At 40.9% G+C, this 21467-nt stretch overlaps 1 protein-coding gene across 1 annotated transcript in view; it reads right to left on the bottom strand.

Annotated features, from left to right (window-relative positions):
- Positions 1-21467, bottom strand: part of CPNE4 (copine 4) — a 494912-nt gene that overhangs the window by 174134 nt on the left and 299311 nt on the right. The window contains exon 4 of the mRNA XM_068965804.1: positions 19467-19541. Within this exon, the coding sequence (XP_068821905.1) occupies positions 19467-19541 (75 nt within the window). The remainder of the gene's footprint in view (positions 1-19466; positions 19542-21467) is intronic.

Here is a 21467-nt window from a genome sequence, read left to right as displayed (position 1 = left end):
CAGTCTGCTGTTCCATGTCCAGTTCTAACCGTCACTTTCTGACCTGCATACAGATTTCTCAAGAGGCAGGTCAAGTGGTCTGGTATTCCCACCTCTTTCAGAATTGTCCACAGTTTGATGTGATCCACACAGTCAAAGGCTTTGGCATAGTCAATAAAGCAGAAGTAGATGTTTTTCTAGAACTCTCTTGCTTTTTCCATGATCCAGTGGATGTTGGCAATTTGATCTCTGGTTCCTCTACCTTTTCTAAATCCAGCTTAAACATCTGGAAGTTCAGGGTTCATATATTGTTGAAGCCTGGCTTGGAGAATTTTGAGCATTACTTCACTAGCGTGTGAGATGAGTGAAATTGTGCAGTAGTTTGAGCATTCTTTGTCATTGTCTTTCTTTGGAATTGGAATGAAAACTTACCTTTCCCAGTCCAGCCATTGCTGAGTTTTCCAAATTTTCTGGCATACTGAGTGCAGCACTTTCAGAGCATCATTTTTTAGGATTTGAAATAGCTCAACTGGAATTCTATCACCTCCAGTAGCTTTGTTTATAGTGATGTTTCTTAAGGCTCACTTGACTTCACTTTCCAGGATGTCTGGCTCTAGGTGAGTGATCACAGCATCGTGATTATCTGGGTCATGAAGATCTTTTTTGTACAATTCTTCTGTGTTTTCTTGCCACCTCTTCTTAATATCATCTGTTTCTGTCAGGTAGACATCATGTAATGCTAGATACAATGTAAAACAGTTATAAAGGCTTTAGAGGAGACTTTAGCTTCTAGTAAAAGTCACTGCAGATGGTGACTGCAGCCATGAAATTAAAAGATGCTTTCTCCTTGGAAGAAAAGTTATGACCAACCTAGACAACATATTGAAAAGGAGAGACATTACTTTGCCAACAAAGGTCTGTAAGGCTATGGTTTTTCCAGTGGTCATGTATGGATGTGAGAATTGGACTGTGAAGAAAGCTGAGTGCCAAAGAATTGATGCTTTTGAACTGTGGTGTTGAAGAAGACTCTTGAGAGTCCCTTGGACTGCAAGGAGATCCAACCAGTCCATTCTGAAGATCAGCCCTGGGTGTTCTTTGGAAGGAATGATGCTAAAGCTGAAGCTTCAGTACTTTGGCCACCTCATGCGAAGAGCTGACTTATTGGAAAAGACTCTGATGCTGGGAGGGGTTGGGGGCAGGAGGAGAAGGGGACGACAGAGGATGAGATGGCTGGATGGCATCACGGACTCGATGGATGTGAGTCTGTGTGAACTCCGGGAGTTGGTGATAGACAGGGAGGCCTGGTGTGCTGCGATTCATAGGGTCACAAAGAGTAGGACACTACTGAGCGACTGAACTGAACTGAACTGAACTGAAGCAGTTAGAAAGGGGGCAGTCACCTGAATCCAATTAGGATTTAGCTCTTTACAGGTTGGTTTTTTCTAAAGTCTTTAGAAGTCCGATGTAGTTCTGATTTCCTTATTCCTTACTTACAGTCCTTTAAGACTCTCACTCAAAAACTCACTGTTTACGAGGGATGTTTCTCCTTGAAAAGCCATCAATACTCATTTTTGTTTGTGAGACTCTCTGAAAGACTGTTTATTTCTGTTATTTCTTTTTTTCACTTAAAAAAATTTAAATTGGAGGATAATTGCTTTACAATGTTGTGCTGATTTCTGCCATACAACAATGTAAATCAGCCATAAGTATGTGTGTGTGTGTATATATATATATATATATATATATATATATATATATATATATAAAATCTCTTCCCCCTTGAGCCTTCCTCCTACCCCTCCTCCAACCCACCCCTCTAGGTCATCACAGAGCACCAGGCTGGGCTCCCTGTGTTATAAAGCAGTTTCCCACTAGCTCTTTTACACATGGTAGTGTATATATGTCAATGCTGCTGCTGCTGCTAAGTCGCTTTAGTCGTGTCCGACTCTGTGCGACCCCAGAGACAGCAGCCCACCAGGCTCCCCCGTCCCTGGAATTTTCCAGGCAAGAGCACTGGAGGGGGGTGCCACTGCCTTCTCCGATATGTCAATGCTGCTCTCTCAGTTCATCCCACCCTATCCTTCCCCACGCTGTGTCCACAAGTCTGTTCTCTATGTCTGTGTTTCTATTCCTTCCCTGCAAATAGGTTCATCTGTACCATTTTTCTAGATTTCATATATCTGTGTTATTTGTTTTTCTATTTTTTTTTAAAAAACATGATATTCGTTTTTCTCTTTCTGACATACTTCACTCTGTATAACAGGCTCTAGGCCATAATGTCTTGGCTCTACAGTTCTTGGTTGAGTTTCTCTCTAAGTTGCTATTTGTTAATTAGTGAATGCCTTGAGAGAGCAAGTCACTCCAACTGTTGGGCTGATTCCCTCCTCTGAAGCCTCTGCAAATAACCCAAGCTGTCCCTGTAACCCTGAGTTCCAGTTTTGCTTCCCCAACCCCATGAGACTATCAAAACCACTGCTCAGTTTCTTTATTTCTTAGTAGCTGTTTTCTGCTAGGCTTCCCAGGTTCTCCATCCCTAGGATTTATGAATCAGCCTTATGAAACCGCCTTGAGTGGAAAATCTGCATAGACTATCTGAATCATCTCAATGGATTTCTCTTCTTCCCAGCTTCTCCACTCCTAAATTTTGACTGCTTTTAAAGACTCCCAAAGAGACATCCCTTGTATCTTGTTCAGCATTTACAGTTGTTTTCAACAGCAGAATAACATAAAACAAACAGGCACTTTAATACTGGAAGCAGCATATCTTTCTTTTAAGTTTGCTTTTTACCCCAATAGATTATAAACACTTCAGAGAAGAGGAATTATGTCTTATTTTTTATTTCTACCTTTTCCTTAGCATCTTCTATAGCATCTAGTTTTTAGTGGCACGTGTACTTAGTGGATATATGAATGAATACATAGGTGAATGAATTAGTGACATGAACACTGTGTATATAATAGGAGGTTATCTGAGAAGCAGTTTTAGTCATCACATTCTTAGTATGTATTTCACCAGGTTATTCCCTGCCCCAGAAATCCAGGTGGCAGCAAAGTAGAATAAAGCCTAAAGCCATTAGTCTTTAGGTCAAAAAAATACTCTCAGGGAATATACTGATCATGGAAACTTGTGCTTGATATTAAGATTCAAGGAGGGATAAAAACTTTTCTCAGCCCTCCAAAGTGCTATCTAGTTTGGTGCTGCTGCTGCTGCTGCTGCTGCTGCTGCTAAGTCACTTCAGTCTTGTCCAACTCTGTGTGACCCCAGAGACGGCAGCCCACCAGGCTCCCCCGTCTCTGGGTTTCTCCAGGCAAGAACATTGAAGTGGGTTGCCATTTCCTTCTCCAATGCATGAAAGTGAAAAGTGAAAGTGAAGTCGCTCAGTCGTGTCTGACTCCTAGCAACTCCATGGACTTCAGCTTACCAGGCTCCTCTGTCCATGGGATTTGCTAAGTATACACATAAACATAACCAAGGGTTAAGTATGAATGAATGAATGAACAACAGAGAAGAGGGAAAGTCGATGGATTTTGATTATAAAATATGGTTTTGAGAAAAGGAAAACGAAGGATGTCACAGTCATCAGCAATTGCAGCCATCAGGGATGGTGAGCTGGTGAACCCCAAGGGAACTCAGGAAGGTAAGAATACCTGCCATCTAGTAGCCATCAGTCTGCAGCCACTCTCTACCGTGAACCTGAGGAAATTCAGGATGAGAAAACAGGATACTGGTCCCAGATAGCTGAGGTGCATATCAAAGAAATTACTTCAGTGAGCCCAGACTCCTACATCTTCGCATACATAGAAAAGTGTTTAGTTCCTTAACTTGGGATATCTGGTTTTCTGTAATTAACAATAATCTTTTGATGTTAAGACTACCTGGCCTTTGTGGCAAAACGTCTATATACCTGGCTCCTCTCCTTGCCTCCTCGGAGCACTTCTCTCAAGGTCACTTGAGATGCTGTCTCCAGGGCTTGAAGTCCTAAAAATTTCCACCAAATAAAACATAACTCTCAACTTTTATGTTATGAATACTAACTACACAGTTGTGAGGAGGATATTTCTAGGGAGGGAATAGACTGACTGAAGGTGTAAAAGAGAAAAGACACACCAAGTAGCTGAATTATGCTACAGCCTAAGGTTGTGCAGGCAAAAAGTTAGAGGCAATACTGGTGGAGCAGCTCCACCTTACAGGTGCATCCCAAGTGTTTGCATTCACGTGAGAGGCAGTGGGGAGCCACTGGAGGATTTTGAGCAGGAAAATAATGTGATTGGCTCTATAGTGAAAACTTTGTAGGATACTTTAGAAAGAGGAGGGAGGTGGGGATATCTGCCTTCCGTTTGACTCTCCTCCCCACCCAACCAGGACCAAATGCACAGAGTCTGGAAAATACCTTTCCTCTCTATTTTTGAAGGTGCCTGATTGACACTTGCGTTCATCAGTAAGTCTGCCCTGCAAACCGTGTCTCTCCACAGAAACAGCTTCTTCCTCCTCCCAGATACACTTCTATCTGATAGCTACCTCCTTGTGTAACTGAGCAGGATCCTATGGGGCCTTTCTGAGACAAACCCTTCCACCACATCCTCTGCTTTAGCTCCTCTCTGAAGTACCCAGATAACAGTATTTGATGCACATGTCTTGAGTTGTTCCACAGATGTGAAAACCTCCCACCCAACAGAAGATGTGAACTACATAATGACCTTCAGCACATAGCACCCAGGCCTCCTGGAACCCAAGGACTGATCATGTTAAACCCTGTGACACTTTCCTATTATCCCACCATCATCAGCCAATCAGAGAATTGTGCATGAGCCGATCACATACCCTGGGTCCCGCTTCCTTCACCCGGCATTTTAGAAGTGCTGTGCTGAGGAAATTCCCTGGTGGTGGAGTGTGTGCAGTGGTTAGGGCTCCGGGTTTTCACTGTCAATGGTACGGGTTCAATTTCTGGTCAGGGGACTAAGATTCTACAAGCTAAGCATCTGCTCAAGACATTCACCCCTCAAGTCTATTTGTGTTTCATCCTTTATGTTAAAGAACTGGCGCCCCCTCCCCACTAGCCTGCCCTGCTAGTGGACACGGTAGCATGTTCTGCATGCCCTTGGGGTCCTCCTCCGGGGAGATAGACTCTTGGTTCCTAATACACTGGAGGAACTCTATCAGTTATTTTTCTTTTTCCTTTTATTGATCACTTTAAACTTTTTGGTGTCATTATTTTAAAAAATAGAAAATATATTAAATAAGTAGAAATATGAAAAAATAGAAGAAAAAAAATGGTCCATAATTTCACCCATAATACCACAACTATCCATAACAGTTTGATAATTTTTTCTAGAATCTAGATATAATTTTCTCTTTTTCTTATAAAAATACTTGTAATTGTACTCTATATACACGTATCTTATTTTTCCTAATGGCAGTAAATTGTAATTTTTTTAACTTCATTTCACATTATTTTAAGTTACTATTCAGGATTGGCATGGGATTGTCAGGAGGAGGTACTATAAATCAAGAAAAGAAAGATCAGATACAATCTCCACCTTCAAGCAACTAAAAATCTAATGTGTAATGCACTGTCTTTCAAATCTTGATTCCACCATATACAATTGGAATGATCTGGGACAGGATATTTAATTTTTCACATCTCAGTTTTCTTATCCATTAATTGGAGAGGATATCAGCCTTTCCTCATAGCAATGCAGAAGGATTAGAGGAAGTGATGCACATAAAGTTTTGAGTCCAGTGCCTGGCACATGGTCAGCACTCAGAAAGCATTACTGCTATTTATAATTACCAACAAAAGAGAGAATACATGCTGCTGCTGCTGCTGCTGCTAAGTTACTTCAGTCATGTCCAACTCTGTGTGACCCCATAGACGGCAGCCCAGTAGGCTCCTCCATCCCTGGGATTCTCCAGGCAAGAACACTGGGGTGGGTTGCCATTTCCTTCTCCAGTACATGCAAGTGAAAAGTGAAAGTGAAGTTGGTAAATCATGTCTGACTCTTAACGACCCCATGGACTGCAGCCTACCAGGCTCCTCTGTCCATGGGGTTTTCCAGGCAAGAGTACTGGAGTGGGTTGCCATTGCCTTCTCCGGAGAATACATGAGGACACTTAGAAAAGCACTATACAAATATCAGAGATAATTACTATTAAGAATTTCGTAGTACTTCCATCTGATTTCTGGAAATAAAACTACTCATAAGCAGCTCAAAAGCATCTCAAATGTATACTCAGAGATTCATAGTTAAAAACAACAAATCTGCATCTAATTGTATAGTTACTTGACCACAATCTGGAATTTTCAGCTTTCTTTGCTTTGACCACCAGTATTAAGAAGGCCTTTAGGACAGTTCAGTACAAGGAAAATTAATGACAGAGGCATTTTACTAAAGCTTTGCTATAGTGAAATGTTAATAGTGAAATAACTTGGAGGCTATATGCCCTTGCTCTTTTAGTCCAATATGAAAGAAATTTAGTTAAGGGAGATGTCAGTTGAGGTTTGAAAGAGAAAAGGAAGCAGTTCATAGCCATGACAGTGATCAGGAAAATAGAATACTGGAACTGGAAAAAACTGAATGATTTGGGGTCATATTCAGCCACTGTGACTTCTTCACCTTGTGACTTTGGGAAAATTTTTTGGCCTCACCGTGCTTCATCTGTAGACTGGAAGTAATAAGACCCATTGTTAAGAATATGGTTATGTTTGGGGAGTAATGCAGGCTGACACCTGACACCTGGTATATTGTAGATGCTCATAAACGATAATTTGTATCACTAATGTAGGATGGATTAGTATTCAGGCAGGCATACTTGAACATAGTAAAATCACAGCACAGCCTGACAGAGTTACCATTGCTATAGAACAGGGGTCAGGAAACTATGGCATGTGGCCCAAATTCAGCCCACTGCTTGTTTTTTAAATAAAGTTTTATTGGAACATTGTCATGCTCGTTGACTTATGTAGTGTCATGACTGAGCAACTAAGCACAGCACAGCACATGGCTGTTTTCATACTGCAAAACAAAGATGCATTGTTGGGACAGAGACCATACAATCTGCAAAGTCCAAACTATTCACCATCCTTTATAGGATTCACCTGGTCCGTTATAGGAAAAGTTTGCCAACCTCTACTTTAGAGACATTTAGCTGTTTATATAGCACCCCATCAAACTAGCATCATGGCAACATTAAAAAAATATTGCATATAATGATCATGATTACAGATGTGAAGAGCACCAGTGCAAGAATCAGTTCTAACATACCAACAAGAATACTTTCTCAGGAAAGAGAGGAGAAAGAACACTTTGTCAGCTTGAATGTTCCAAAGTAATTCAATTCATATCTCTACTTGTTAGATTAATCACCGACTAGCTGCTAATGTAATGAGAAGCTTTAAGAGTTAAAAAGTCTATCTCTCCACTAAGTGGATTACATTAACATTACACTAAAACCATTATTTCCTGCAAACCTCACCTATTTTATGTATGAATCTCATGAACCCTACTGGATTTCTGTCTTGAGTAGATAGCTGTTGGTCTGGACAGCATTGGAAAGGGCTTATCAGGCCCTGGTGAGGGATCTCTGGCAGACAGCCTGCTGGAAGGAGCCCCAGGGGCGACCAGGTACCAGGAAGTAGGGAGTGAGGGAAGGTCTAGGCCAGAGGACCAGAGACAGAGGGGCTGCTGGGGGAGGGGGAGCAGTTGGGGCTCAGGGAACATTTGGGTGCCAAGAGCTGCTTAGGTGCCTTTGGGTGCCTGGAGCAGTGTGCCTGCTTGGCTGGGAGAGCGAGCGACAAACTTTTCTTTCACTTCCTGGGAGGACAGAGGTGCTGCTGGGGGAGGGGAAGCAGTTTGGGCTCAGGTGCCATTTGGGCACACTGGGAGCAGTTTGGGAGCCCTTGGATGGCAGGAGCAGCATGCCTGCTTGGCTGGGAGGGGGAGGGATCCTCAAGGGTTGGAGGAAGCCCGTGGGGTTTCCCTTTCACTCCAACTGGAGGAGTTCAGGGCTGCTAGGGGAGGGGAAGAGGTTTGGGGGCCAAGCTGGGAATGGTTTGGGTGCTTTTGGGCATCCAGAGCAGCGTGCCTGCTCCACTGGAAGGGGAGGGACCCCTGAGAGGGCTGGAGGATCCAGTGGGGAACCCTCCTGGGGTATCCACTGCACTTGGCCCCAGGGAGTCTTCTGGGGCCAGGGGCTGAGGTATCTGCCTTCTGGGGGCTCCTCTGTCCTCCGTGGCCCTCTCTGCTCTCCCACTGAGCCATCTTCCCTTTGTTCTCTGGGTGCCCTGCTCTGCAGGGATTCCCCATCCCCACTTCTTAGCCCCAACACCTGTGGGTCATCTGCACATGAGGAGTGGGGAGGCTCCTGTGAGGTTCCAGGAATAGGGAACTGCTTGGTGTCCCCTGCCCATGGGCCCTGGGAAGCTTCCCAAGCCCCCCTGGCTGATCTCTCTTTGCCCTTTGGGACCACTTCTGCCCTCCAGGGCCCAGGTCACCTTCCAAGACTTCTCCAGGCCTCCCTCTGTTCTCCACCTTCCAGTTTCCTCCCTCCCTCTGGGAAACCCCTGGGGTTCCCCTCTACCCTTCAAGGCCCTCCTTTCTCAGGCACCATCATCCCTCCAGGCTGAGCCCTCAGCCATACAGGACACTCCCCTCCACCTTCCAGAGTTCTTCTCTGTTCTCCATGTTCTCCCTCCCTCCAGGGTTCCTGTCCTCTGTGAGTCCTTCACCCCTCCAAGGGCCCTGACTGAAACTGGCTCTCCACCATCTGGGACACCATTAAACCCTCTGGTTCCCTCCTCCTTCTGGGGGGCACCCCCTCCATCCTCTAGGGCCCCTCTCCCTCTGACCTCCCCTCTGCTTTCCAGGCTGAGCTCTCTGCCCTCTGGGGATCCATCTCCACTCTCTGAGGCCCCCTCTGTCCTTCAGGGCCACTATCAAGGGCACACACTGCCCACATAGGGCCTGTGGGTGCAGGAGGAAGGGAAGACAGTAGGGCCAGCAGGGAAGGGGTTCCTACAGGTATGGAGGAAAGGGGAATCCATCTGGTGTTCCACCATCCACTCAGCCCTGGGAGCCTCCTGGGACCTGGACCTTATCTTCTACTCCCCAAAGCCAAAGGCAATGCAGAAGCCACCTCAGTTGCATGGAGCCTGGGCCTCCCTCCACCCCCACCCTGGGCCTTTTCTGGAGGCTTGGGTCCTGAGTCAGGACCTCACCCCCATGGGATTCCCACCTTCACCTAAAAACTGCCACCCCTTAAGCCATTCCCTGCCTAAGCCCTGCCCTTTACAGCCAAGGTTTGTTCTGCCTTTTGGTTTTTATTATTATTTTTACTATTTACCAGTAGAGTTTGGTTTTACTCTCCAGTAGTTGTTTCATACATATACTTATTTTTTTCTACTATTTCTGTTAGTTTTCTAAACTTATTTTAGTACTTTTTAGTCTTTGTTATTATTCTGCCCCCATATATATATATATGTGTGTGTGTATATATAATTTCCACCCCCCTCCCCCTTTTTTCCCTTCTCTCTACTATTGGAATACTTGTTACTCTTCAGAGGTTGCTATTTTTTTGTTATTGTTCTGCTTCCCCCACCCTTAAAAAAAAAAATTCCCCATAGCTCATGGCTTGTGAGATCCCAGTTCATTGGCCAGAGATCAGGCCTGAGCCCCTGAGGTGGGAGCACTGAGTATGAACTGCTGAAACAATAGAGAATATCAGGTCCCAGAGAATATTATTCAGAGTGAGGGACCCCAGAGGTCCACATCTCAACACCAAGACCCAGATCTACCCAACTGCTTGCAAATTCCACTGCTGGAAACCTCAGGTCAAACAACTAGTGAGTCAGGAACACAGTTCCACTCATCAAAAAGGAAAATGAAATGACAAAAAAAAAAAAAAAAGTTACATATGAAGGAGTAAGGGAAAAAACTACAAGACCAAATAAATGAAGAGGAAATAGGCAACCTATCTGAAAAAGAATTTAGAGTAATGATAGTAAAGAATTTTCAAAATATTGAAAATAGAATGGAGAAAATGCAAGAGACATTTAAAACATTTAACAAAGACCTAGAAGAAATGAAGAATAAACAGTGATGGAGAACACACTCACTGAAATTAAAAATGCTCTATTGATAGCAGAGTAACTGAGGCAGAAAGGATAAGTGAGCTGGAAGATAGAATGATAGAAATAGCTATCCTTTACCCAAGCAACAGGGTAAAGAAAAAAGAATGAAAAGAATTGAGGATAATCTTACAGACCTCTGGGACAATATTAAGTGTACCAACATTCAAATTATAGGGGTCCCAGAAGAAGAAAAAGAAAGGGTATGAGAAAATATTTGAGGAGATTATAGTTGAAAACTTCCTTAACATGGAAAAGGAAATAGCCACCCAGGTCCAGGAAGCCCAGAGAGTCCCATAAAGGATAAACACAAAGAGAAATACACCAAGACAATATTAATAAAACTAACAAAAAATAAACCTAAGAAGCTACAAGTGAAAAGCAAAAATTAACATACAAAGGAATCCCCATAAGGCTAATAGCGAATTTTTCAACAGAAAATCCGCAGGCCAGAAGTGAGTGGCAGAATATATTTAAAGTGAAAGACAAAAACCTACAACCAAGATTTCTCTACCCAGCAAGGATTTAATTCAGATTAGATGGTGAAATCAAAAGCTTTATCAACAAACAAAAGCTAAGAGAATTCAGCATTACCAAACCAGACTTACAATATACTATAATCAATTTTGTGTTGGAGAAGATTCTTGAGAGTCTATATCTATCTATCTATCTATCTATCTATCTATCTATCTATCTATCTATCTATCTATCTATATATATATATGTATATATATGGCAATATCACTGATAAACATAGATGCAAAAATCCTCAATAAAACTCTAGCAAACAGAATCCAACAATGCATTAAAAGAATTGTTTAACTGGGTTTTATCCAGAGATATAAGAATTCTTCAATATACATAAATCAATCAGTGTGATATATCATATGAACATATTAAAAGATAAAAGTCATATGATCTTCGCAATACATACAGAGAAGCTTTTGATAAAATTCAATGCCCATGTATGATAAAAGCTCCCCAGAAAGTGGGCATAGAAGGAACCTACCTTAACATAATCAAGGCCATATACAACAAATCCAGAGCAAACACTATTCGCAATATTGAAAAACTGAAAACATTTCCTCTAAGATCAGAAATAAGACAAGGGTGTCCAGTCTCACCACTATCATTCAACATAGTTTTGGAAGCCCTAGACACAGAAATCAGAGAAGAAATAAAAGGAATCAGAATTGGAAAAGAAGAAGTAAAACACACACAGTTTGGTGATGACATGATTCCCTACATAGAAAACCCTAAAGATTCCACCAGAAAATTACTAGAGTCAATAAATGAATATAGTAAAGTTTCAGGATATAAAATTAATACACAGAAATCCCTTGCATTCCTTTACACTAACAATGAAAATTCAGAAATACATGTTAAGGAAACATTATCATTGACCATTGTAACAAAGAGAATAAAATACTTAGGAAATCAGGAAGCAACAGTTAGAACTGGATATGGAACAACAGCCTGGTTCCAAATAGGAAAAGGAGTATGTCAAGGCTGTATATTGTCACCCTGCTTATTTAACTTATATGCAGAGTACATCATGAGAAATGCTGGGCTGGATGAAGCACAAGTTGGAATCAAGATTGCCAGGAGAAATATCAATAACCTCAGATATGAAGATGACACCACCCTTATGGCAGAAAGCGAAGAGGAACTAAAGAGCCTCTTGATGAAAGTGAAAGAGGAGAATGAAAATGTTGGTTTAAAACTCAACATTCAGAAAGCTAAGATCATGGCATCCGGTCCCATCACTTCATGGGAAATAGATGGGGAAACAGGGGAAACAGTGTCAGACTTTATTTTTGGGGCTCCAAAATCACTGCAGATGGTGACTGCAGCCATGAAATTAAAAGATGCTTACTCCTTGGAAGGAAAGTTATGACCAACCTAGATAGCATATTCAAAAGCAGAGCATTACTTTGCCAACAAAGGTCTGTCTAGTCAAGGCTATCGTTTTTCCAGTGGTCATGTATAGATGTGAGAGTTGGACTGTGAAGAAGGCTGAGTGCTGAAGAATTGATGCTTTTGAACTGTGGTGTTGGAGAAGACTCTTGAGAGTCCCTTGGAATGCAAGGACATCCAACCAGTCCATTCTGAAGGAGATCAGCCCTGGGATTTCTTTGGAAGGAATGATGCTGAAGCTGAAACTCCAGTACTTATGCCACCTCATGCGAAGAGTTGACTCATTGGAAAAGACTCTGATGCTGGGAGGGATTGGGGGCAGGAGGAGAAGGGGATGACAGAGGATGAGATGGCTGGATGGCATCACCTACTCAATGCACATGAGTTTGGGTGAACTCTGGGAGCTGGTGATGGACAGGGAGGCCTGGCGTGCTGCTATGGGGTCGCAAAGAGTCAGACATGACTGAGCGACTCAACTGAACTGAAAGAGAAAAAAGCCCTGTATGCAAAAAACTATGACATTGATAAAAGACATCAAAGATGATACAAACAGATGGAGAGATATACCATATTCTTGGATTGGAAGAATCAATATTGTGATAATGACTATACTACCCAAAGCAATCTACACATCAATGCAATCCCTATCAAACTACCAATGATATTTTTTTTACAGAACTAGAACAAAAAATTTCACAATTTGTATGGAAACACAAAAGACCCCAAATAGCCAAAGCAATCTTGAGAAAGAAGAATACAACTGGAGGACTCAACCTTCCTGACTTCAGACTATACTACAAAGCTACAGTCATCAAGATGGTATGATACTGGCACAGAAACAGAAATAAAGACCAATGGAACAAAATGGAAAGCTGAAAGATAAACTCACACACCTATGGGCAGCTTATCTTTGACAAAAGAGGCAAGAATATACAATGGAGAAAAAGACAGCCTCTTCAATAAGTGGTTCTGAGAAAACTGGACAGCCTCATGCGAAAGAATGAAACTAGAACACTTCCTAACACCCTATACAAAATAAACTCAAAATAGGTTAAAGACTTAAACTTAAATGTAAGGCCAGAAATGTAAAGGTCTTAGTGTAAAACATAGGCAGTACACTCTTCAACATACATCAATCACAGCAATGACCCACCTCATTAGGTCATTGTAATTAAAATAAAAACAAAAATAAAGAATTGTGTCCTAATTAAACTCCAAAGCTCTTGCACAACTATAAGCAAGGTGAAAAGACAACCCTCAGAATGGGAGGAAATAATTGCAAGTTGAAACAACTGACAAATGATTAGTCTCCAGAATATACAAGCAGATCATGCAGCTGTATACCAGAAAAACAAACAACCCAGTAAAAAAAAAATATATAGGTGGAAGATCTAAGCAGACATTTCTCTAAAGAAGAGATACAGATGACCAACAAGCACATGAAAAGATGCTCTTCATCACTCATTACTAGAGAAACGCAAATCAAAACCACAATGAAGTATCACCCCACACCGGTCAAAATGGCCATCATTAAAAAATCTATAAAGAATATATCCTGGAGAGGGTGTGGGAAAAGGGAACACTCTTGCACTGTTGGTGAGAATGTAAAATGATACAGCCACTTTGGAGAACAGTATGGCGATTCCTTAAAAAAAATGATAACCCTGTATGCGAGGCAGCAAAAGAGACACCAATGTATAGAACAGTCTTTTGGACTCCGTGGGAGAGGGAGAGGGTGGGATGATTTGGGAGAATGGCACTGAAACATGTATATTATCATATGTGAAACGGATCGCCAGTCCAGGTTTGATGCATGATACAGGATGCTTGGGGCTGGTGCACTGGGATGACCCAGAAAGATGGTATGGGGAGGGAGTTTGGAGCGGGGTTCAAGATGGGGAGCGCATGTACACCCATGGTAGATTCATGTCAATGTATGGCAAAACCAATACAATATTGTAAAGTAATTAGCCTCCAATTAAAATAAATAAATTTATACTAGAAAAAAATTAGGAATAGAACTATCATATGACCCAACAATCCCACAACTGTTCATACACCCTGAGGAAACCATAATTGAAAAAGACACATGTACTCTAATGTTCACTGCAATACTATTTACAATAGATAGGACATGGAAGCAAGTAGATGCCCATCAAAAGATAAATGGATAAAAGAAAATTGTGGTACATATATACAATGGAGTGTTTCTCAGCCATAACAAGGAAAGCATTTGATTCAGTTCTAATAAGGTGGATAAACTTAGAGCCTGTTATACAGAGTGAAGTAAGTCAGAAAGAGAAAGAGAAATATTGTATATTAACCCATATATAGCTACATTCCATGGGCTGCAAGGAGTTGGACACGACTAAGCATACACACACATAGAATCTAGAAAGATGCTACTGATGAAACTATTTGCAGGGCAGCAATAGAGACACAGATATAGAGAATAGGTATGTGGACGTGGAGGGTAGGATTAATTGAGAGAGTAGTATTGAAACATATACATTAGCATATATAAAATTAGATAGCCACTGGAAATTTATTGTATGACCCATGGAGCTCAAATCTGGTCCTCTGTGACAACCCAGTGGGATGGGATGGGGTGGGAGGTGGGAGGGAGGTTCAGGAAGGAGGGGATATGTGTGTACCTATAGCTGATACATGTTGATGTATGGAAAAAACCAACACAATATTGCAAAGCAATTATAAGCTCTGAAAAAATGAATTATTCTGATCTGCAATTTTTTTTAAACTACTTCTATCAAAAGAAAAGAGGCATTTACTTGTCTTCATGGTTTGCAAAAGTAATATACTTCACAACAGCAGTTCTCAAACTTTTGGTCTTAGGACCATTTTATACACTTACATTATTGAGGACACCAAGGAGCTTTTGCTTATGTGGATTATATCTAACAATATTTTACCATATTATAAGCTAAAGCTGAGAAATTTTAAAAATATTCATTTGTTATATCATTTTTAAAATAAAGATAAACCCATTATATCATAGTAAAATAACATTTTAATGGAATATATTTTCCAAATGTATAAAATTGTCAGAAGAATGCCATTATGTTCCATCTTTGTAAATCAAGTTAATGACTGGATCAATAGAAGGCAGTGGGATTCTCATACCTGCTGCTGCATTCAATCTCTTGTGATACTAGGCATCAAGTAGTTTCTGGAAAATCACTGTACCCATGTGACAGAATGAGAATGAAGATAGAAAATAATTTCCTAGCATTGCTATGAAAATGGTTTTGACCTCATACATTCTTCTGAAAGGGTCTTGGGACCTGGGGCCACACCTTGAGGACTGCTGCCTAATAGCATACATACCCTCATCTTCCTCTTCCCTGGATCCCCTCTTTCCTGAAATACATGGGAATATGACCAAGTTCTCCACAGCCCAAGACCAATCTAACCTGTTGTTCATTAAGTCTCTGCCCTGAAAAAAGATTTAGATTGTAGTTGGGCAAATTGATTGGGTTCCTCTCTGTCACTGATTGTGAGTGTGGGTGTGAGTCTCTGTGGCCTTGGGTAAGTCATTTCACATCCCTAAACTTTGACATTTTCATATGTAAATGAAGGCTATTTGTATTAGGCCAGAGTTTTCTAACAGAGGTATGTGGATAACTGGAGAATTACTTCATGGAGACTGGGGGCCCAGATGTCTATAACTATTCTGAATTGGATATAGCATATTCATACTGCAATTTTTCAAATGCAGGTAGAAAAAAAAATCAAATGCAGGTAGAAATTAGTTGCTCTCATGATACTAATTAGCAAAATGTTTTAAATTAAGAGAGCTGTTTACCTCAGTGGCTTTTCATGGTCTATTTTGTCAATTAATAGATATGTTTAACTGTTAACATGAAGGGAGCGACAACCTCATTTGTTGCTAAGGCTAGAAGGAGGTCTTCCTTGAGAAGCTCTGGGAACTATTTTACTAGCCGACATGAAATAATTGTCCTCTCTTATTCTGATTCTGTCATAAAAATACTGTGACAGGTTGCATTTTCCACTACAAAGTCCACACGCTTTTTTATGCATTATGATTTTGCCACTCCCCTACCAAGACATGGAGTCATTTTCCTCCCCTCGACTCTGGGCAGCCTTATGACTCACTTGTAACCAACAGAAGCAGCAGAAGGGATAATGCATGACTTTCAAGGCTAGGTCAGAAAAGGCCATACACACGACAGTGTTTTTATGTCAGTGCTACTTTTCAATTCGTCCTACCATCTCCTTCCCCTGCTGTGTACAGCAGAAATTAACAGAACATTGCAAAGCAATTATGCTCCAATTAAAAAATTTAAAAAAGGAAAAACCACACAGCTTTCACTGGCTTCTCTTGGAATGATATCTCAAGCTAGCCACCATATAGAAAATGTGATAAACCTAAGACCACCATGAAGGCACTCTGACAGACCAACCTGGTGGAGCCCAGCCTTCCAGCAATCCTACGTGCCAAGCATGTGAGTAAAGCTCTTCCACCAGCTGAGTATAACTGAGTGAACTCTTTTTAATTTTATTAGTTATTTATTTTTGACTGTGCTAGGTCTGTGTTGCTGGGCACATGCTTTCTTTTGTTGCAGCAAGCAGGGGCTACTCTCTAGTCCTGGTGGGCAGACTTCTCATGGCAGTAGCTTATCATGTTGTGGAGCATGGGCTCTAGGGTGCATAGGTTTCAATAGTTATGGTTCACAGGCTCTAGATGTAGGCTCCTTAATTGTGGTGCTTGGGCTTAGTTGCCCCACAGAATGTAGAGTCTTCTTAGACCAGGGATTGAACCCACATCTTCTGCATTGGCAGGTGAATTCCTAACCACTGGACCACAGGGGAAGTCCCTAACTGAGTGACTTCTGTCAAAGTCATAAGGAACAGAAGAATTGCCCAGTTGAACCCTGCCTGAATTTCTGACCCTCAAAATGATGACATTTAAAAAAAAAAAGTAGTTGTTAATCTAAGTCACCAGGTTTTGAGATAGCTTGTGATGCCGCAATAAATAACCAGGCAGCAGTGTCTTGGTGAAAATCATCAGGCCTTGCTGAGCCTCTGTTTCTTGAAGAGGTTGTGTGAGCTGATCTTCATGGTATCATCTTGCTCCTCATCTCTACAATTTCTCTCCATCTCAGACCATTCACCTCCTAGTCCACACTGGAGCAATGACCTGCTTTGTTATGAACAGGGCCCACTCCTCTCTGGGTGACAGTCTGGGAAAGACTCCACCTCATTATAGAGGACCTGCGGTCTGTGGCTCCAGGTCATTGGGGTCTCAGTAATGAGCAATTGACACAGTCCAGGGTGGGCACAGCCATCGAGAACCGTGGTAGGTGTGGATAGGGATCTTTCAGTTCTGTGAGCAAGTGCTCATTTGGATGAAGGGAAACTGCTTATACACCTTAGAGCTGATGGGCCCACTGACAAACCCCCACTTCCCTTTGCTCTGTAACATAAATCAGTTGGAGTGTGTGACTAAGTGGAAAGAAGAAGTCATGAGAAGCCATAAAGTGAGTAGTTTAAAACTGCTACACACTGACCCTTTGGCTTATAATGTCCCCAGGTAAGATACTACAAAGGTGTCTGGTGAATTATTCTGAAACTTGAAGATGATAGAGAGAAAGAGCCTGATAATCACAGGAAGTGAGTGGTAAGATCTTACACTCCATTGACACCATTGCACTCTATAGTTCCCAGTACCTCGTTCAGCTAATGTCAAAAGGTGACAGTTTGTGAAAGTGTTACACAATCCACTCAGGATAACAAAAAAATCCAACTATAATTTCTTCTTAAGAACGAAGTCTTTCTTACTATTTCAAGGCAGAATGGATTACTCTTTTCAGGACACTCTGATTATGTATCATCCTCCTATAGCTTTAGTATCATTATGTCATTTGTTATTTAAATTGATGTGTTACTTGGATGGTGAATTACAGGTTTTGGATATAAGAATGGTTCCAAGGATGCCCATTTCCCACCAACAGATGCATGACAAGCACATGACGAAGGTTTGGCAAATGAATGATGAAGGAGTGAATGAATGAACCGATAGGAGGGTGAAATAATGAACACATAATTAGGCTGAGTATTCTTTGTGTGTGAAAATGAACTATGCCAGGATATGAGCTGCTCCTTAATACTGTGGGGAGCTGTGAAAAAAGTTTTTCCTTTTTCTAATGTCTACAAGCAATTGTTTGAAAAAGTAGTGCCATATCCCCAAATCACCTGTTGTATGCTAGTAAAATGGAGTCCTCTGTAAATACACTGGTGGATATGACATTATAGTTGGAGAGGAAACATTTTTTTACAGGGGTGGAATCCCTAGGATTTTTCCTATATATACAAGGCTAACATGGCCTGTGACTGCATGGAAATTGTGAGATATAACCAAAAGAGTACAGATGGAAGTCAGGCTGACCTGGGACTGAGTCTTCAGGGTTACCACCAACTAGCAGGGTAACCTTTGGCACGTGTTTTGCAGACCTCCCACTTAGGGAGTGTAACAGTGCTTTTGTACTCCGAAATCCAGTCCTGCTCTCATTCTGAGGCCAGGCTGCACATGGGCTGCTCCTAGCTATTGCTGCGGGTGTAGGGGCTATAAAGGCACTGACGGGAGACACACAGGACTCCTTTCTGGCTTCCTTAGACTTCCTTCCTTAGAATCTTCTTAGAATCTTCTTTAGAACCTTCCTTAGACTACGTGGTGTTGCAGAAACTGCCACCCTCTTTCCCTCTCGTCTTTACTTATATTCAGACTTGCACTGTGGCCTGTCTGCTCTCCTAGATTTCCTTCTTGTGTTCCCTACACAGGCATTTCTCCTAATAAAATCCTGCTTGCATCATTAACTCTTTCTTGGTGTCTATTTCTTGGATTATTTGAACTAACACATGGAATGACTTTAGACAATTACTTCATCTTTGAATCTGTTACTTCATGTGTAAAACAGAGTTAATAATACCTGTTACATGGATGCTATAAGAATGATTAACTGTGATCATGCTTGAAAAGCTCTTAACCCCATGCCTGCAAATATGATGCTTAAAAAATGCCACTTTTATTCCCTTTCCCATCTTCTTTTTTCCTTTGAAAAGTTCCTAGCAATCAGTTTAAATCACATTCACCTATGCCATGTGACTTGTAGCATTTGGGAACAAATGAAGTTTTAGTGTAATAAAATTGTGTTAATTATAAATTAAATTAATTATAATTATTAATTATAAACTTAATTATAAAATTGTTTTAATTATAGTCCTTCCTTCTTCTCATTAACTGCTTCTCAATTAGGGGGAAGTCTTACTTTCCATACTCTCTGAAATCATTGATCTGTTTAATAATGTGAGTTGAAAGGGAAAAAATAGCTTTGAGGGGAAATCTTATTAAGCTTTGTGTGCTAGCTTTATTACTTTCTTCAGTAATGCTGATGCCAGACACTTTACCTTGTCATCCAGTTTCCGTGCATTGAAGGCAAGTTCAACATAGTCATCATTACCAGATAATTCCTCAGCAATCACCTAAAGGAAAAAAGCATTCATCAGGAGCAGTGGCAGTTGGATCACTCAACCCAGGGATTCATGAACAATTTAGCTCGTGTTTGATCCAAAAATCAACAAAGACTGACACCTGTCACGGAGTGTCCCACAATCCAGTGAATGTGGCACAGCGTTTCAGGTGTACAAAGGAAGTCCCTAGAACAAACCACAGAAGATAAGGAGACCTCACTGGTGCTGAGCATGAGAACATGAAATATGGGGTGTAAGCTGGAGGAAGAAGTTTTAGAGGAGTAATTAGGGAGAGCTTCTCCTTCAAAGGCCACACAGCACTGAACAGCACATCCATAAATAATTATATATATTTTCTTCTTTGGGAAGTGACCAAAAAACAAGGAGCAGGCAGCAATATTTCTCTGCTGTTTTCTACCAGACCCACAAGGATTGTGAAATAAACTGGTCTGTATGACCCTTCCAGACCAAAGGTTATAAGGTCATCAAAGAAAATTCTAATTGCAATGCTTCAGAAAAGACTGTCCCTGGGCTTTTTGAAATGGAGAGAGAAAGAGGAGGGGGGAGAGGGAAGAAAGAGAACAAGGATCTAAACCCTTAACTCCAAAGAACAGAGAATTCTTGACAACAACTTTGATATAAGTGAAGAGATAATAGTATCTAAAAGCCTGTTTCATAAAAAGATCACTTCCTAATACTGAATAATGACTCTTAAACCCTTGAAGCAGAAATTGATGGGAAAAGAAGGAGAAAAACAATGACAACAACAAAATATAGGACCAATGTAGTTGCATATAGGTTAAAGTACTTCTAAGTCGTTAAGACGTCACTATGCATTCATAGGCCATAATGCCTCTGACCTTGTGGACACCCTTATCAAAGTTATTATGAGTTTTTATTAAAAAAAAGTTATTATTGAGTTTTAATTCAATTTTATCTCCATTCTATTTGAGCTAAACTTTTTCATTATGAATTGCATTCATCTGTTTGAGTACACATTGGTAGCCTCTGGAAATTTTTATTTTATGTATAAAATAAAGCTAAAATAGCTATCTAAAAAGGGAAGGATCCCTCCAAAGGTGTAAGCACCCGAGGAGTAGAGAACATGGATCCAGACAAAACGCAAGTCATTCTTGAATTTTACAGCAAAAACTCAAGAAAGACTTGATAAACCAGGAATCATCATATTTAGGTTGTTCATTTGATTCTCTTTTGTCCCTTACTGCCTCTTACACTCCACTTGAGCTATGGTCTTCAACTATCCTGTGTTACAGACACCTTTGTAAAGATGATGAAAGTTATGACTTTCATCTGCAAAGCCTAGAAAAATGTGCACATATTTTCAAGTGTTTTCCAGAAGCTATGGAAGTTGTTCTGACCCAAGAATCCAAGATCAAGAGGAGTTTTTAAATATTTAAAATTAGGAAGGAGATTGAGTTTTTATGGGCTGTGTAGAGAAAGGAAATTTCCAATACTTCTTAGAGAGAAGGTGGGAAGATGAGCTTTTGTTTTCCTGGGAAGGAACCATGGCAGATCTCATAACTGGGTTCACCATCCCGTCTTTTCTAGGACCATGAGCTTTGGGTGTGAGCTTTTTAGAGCACCAGTGGCATGGTCAAAGACCATTTGAACAATTTGTTCATGATTGAAAATGGTAGTCAAGAAACAGATCTGATATGACTGCATCATTTAAAATATCCAAACCAATAAACAGCTAAGTTCTTGTGAGAACTGTCCTAACTTTCACCAGTAGAAATGAAATATTTTTGAATTCTTCCTTAAAAAATGGATTAATTTTTTTTTTTTAATGAATAGGTCACTTTTGAGTTAAAAAGGAATGTTCAAAGAACTTAGGTTTTTTGCCTAAGGCAATCTGCCTTGCAAGCAACTCAAACTCTTCTGGCACTTTTTAAACCTATTATTATTTTTTGCCCACAC

The sequence above is a fragment of the Capricornis sumatraensis genome, chromosome 1, assembly GCF_032405125.1.
Source record: "Capricornis sumatraensis isolate serow.1 chromosome 1, serow.2, whole genome shotgun sequence".
Classification (NCBI taxonomy): Eukaryota; Metazoa; Chordata; class Mammalia; order Artiodactyla; family Bovidae; genus Capricornis; species Capricornis sumatraensis.
The sequence above is the reverse complement of the archived record's forward strand: the minus strand, read 5'-3'. Positions and strand labels throughout refer to the sequence as shown.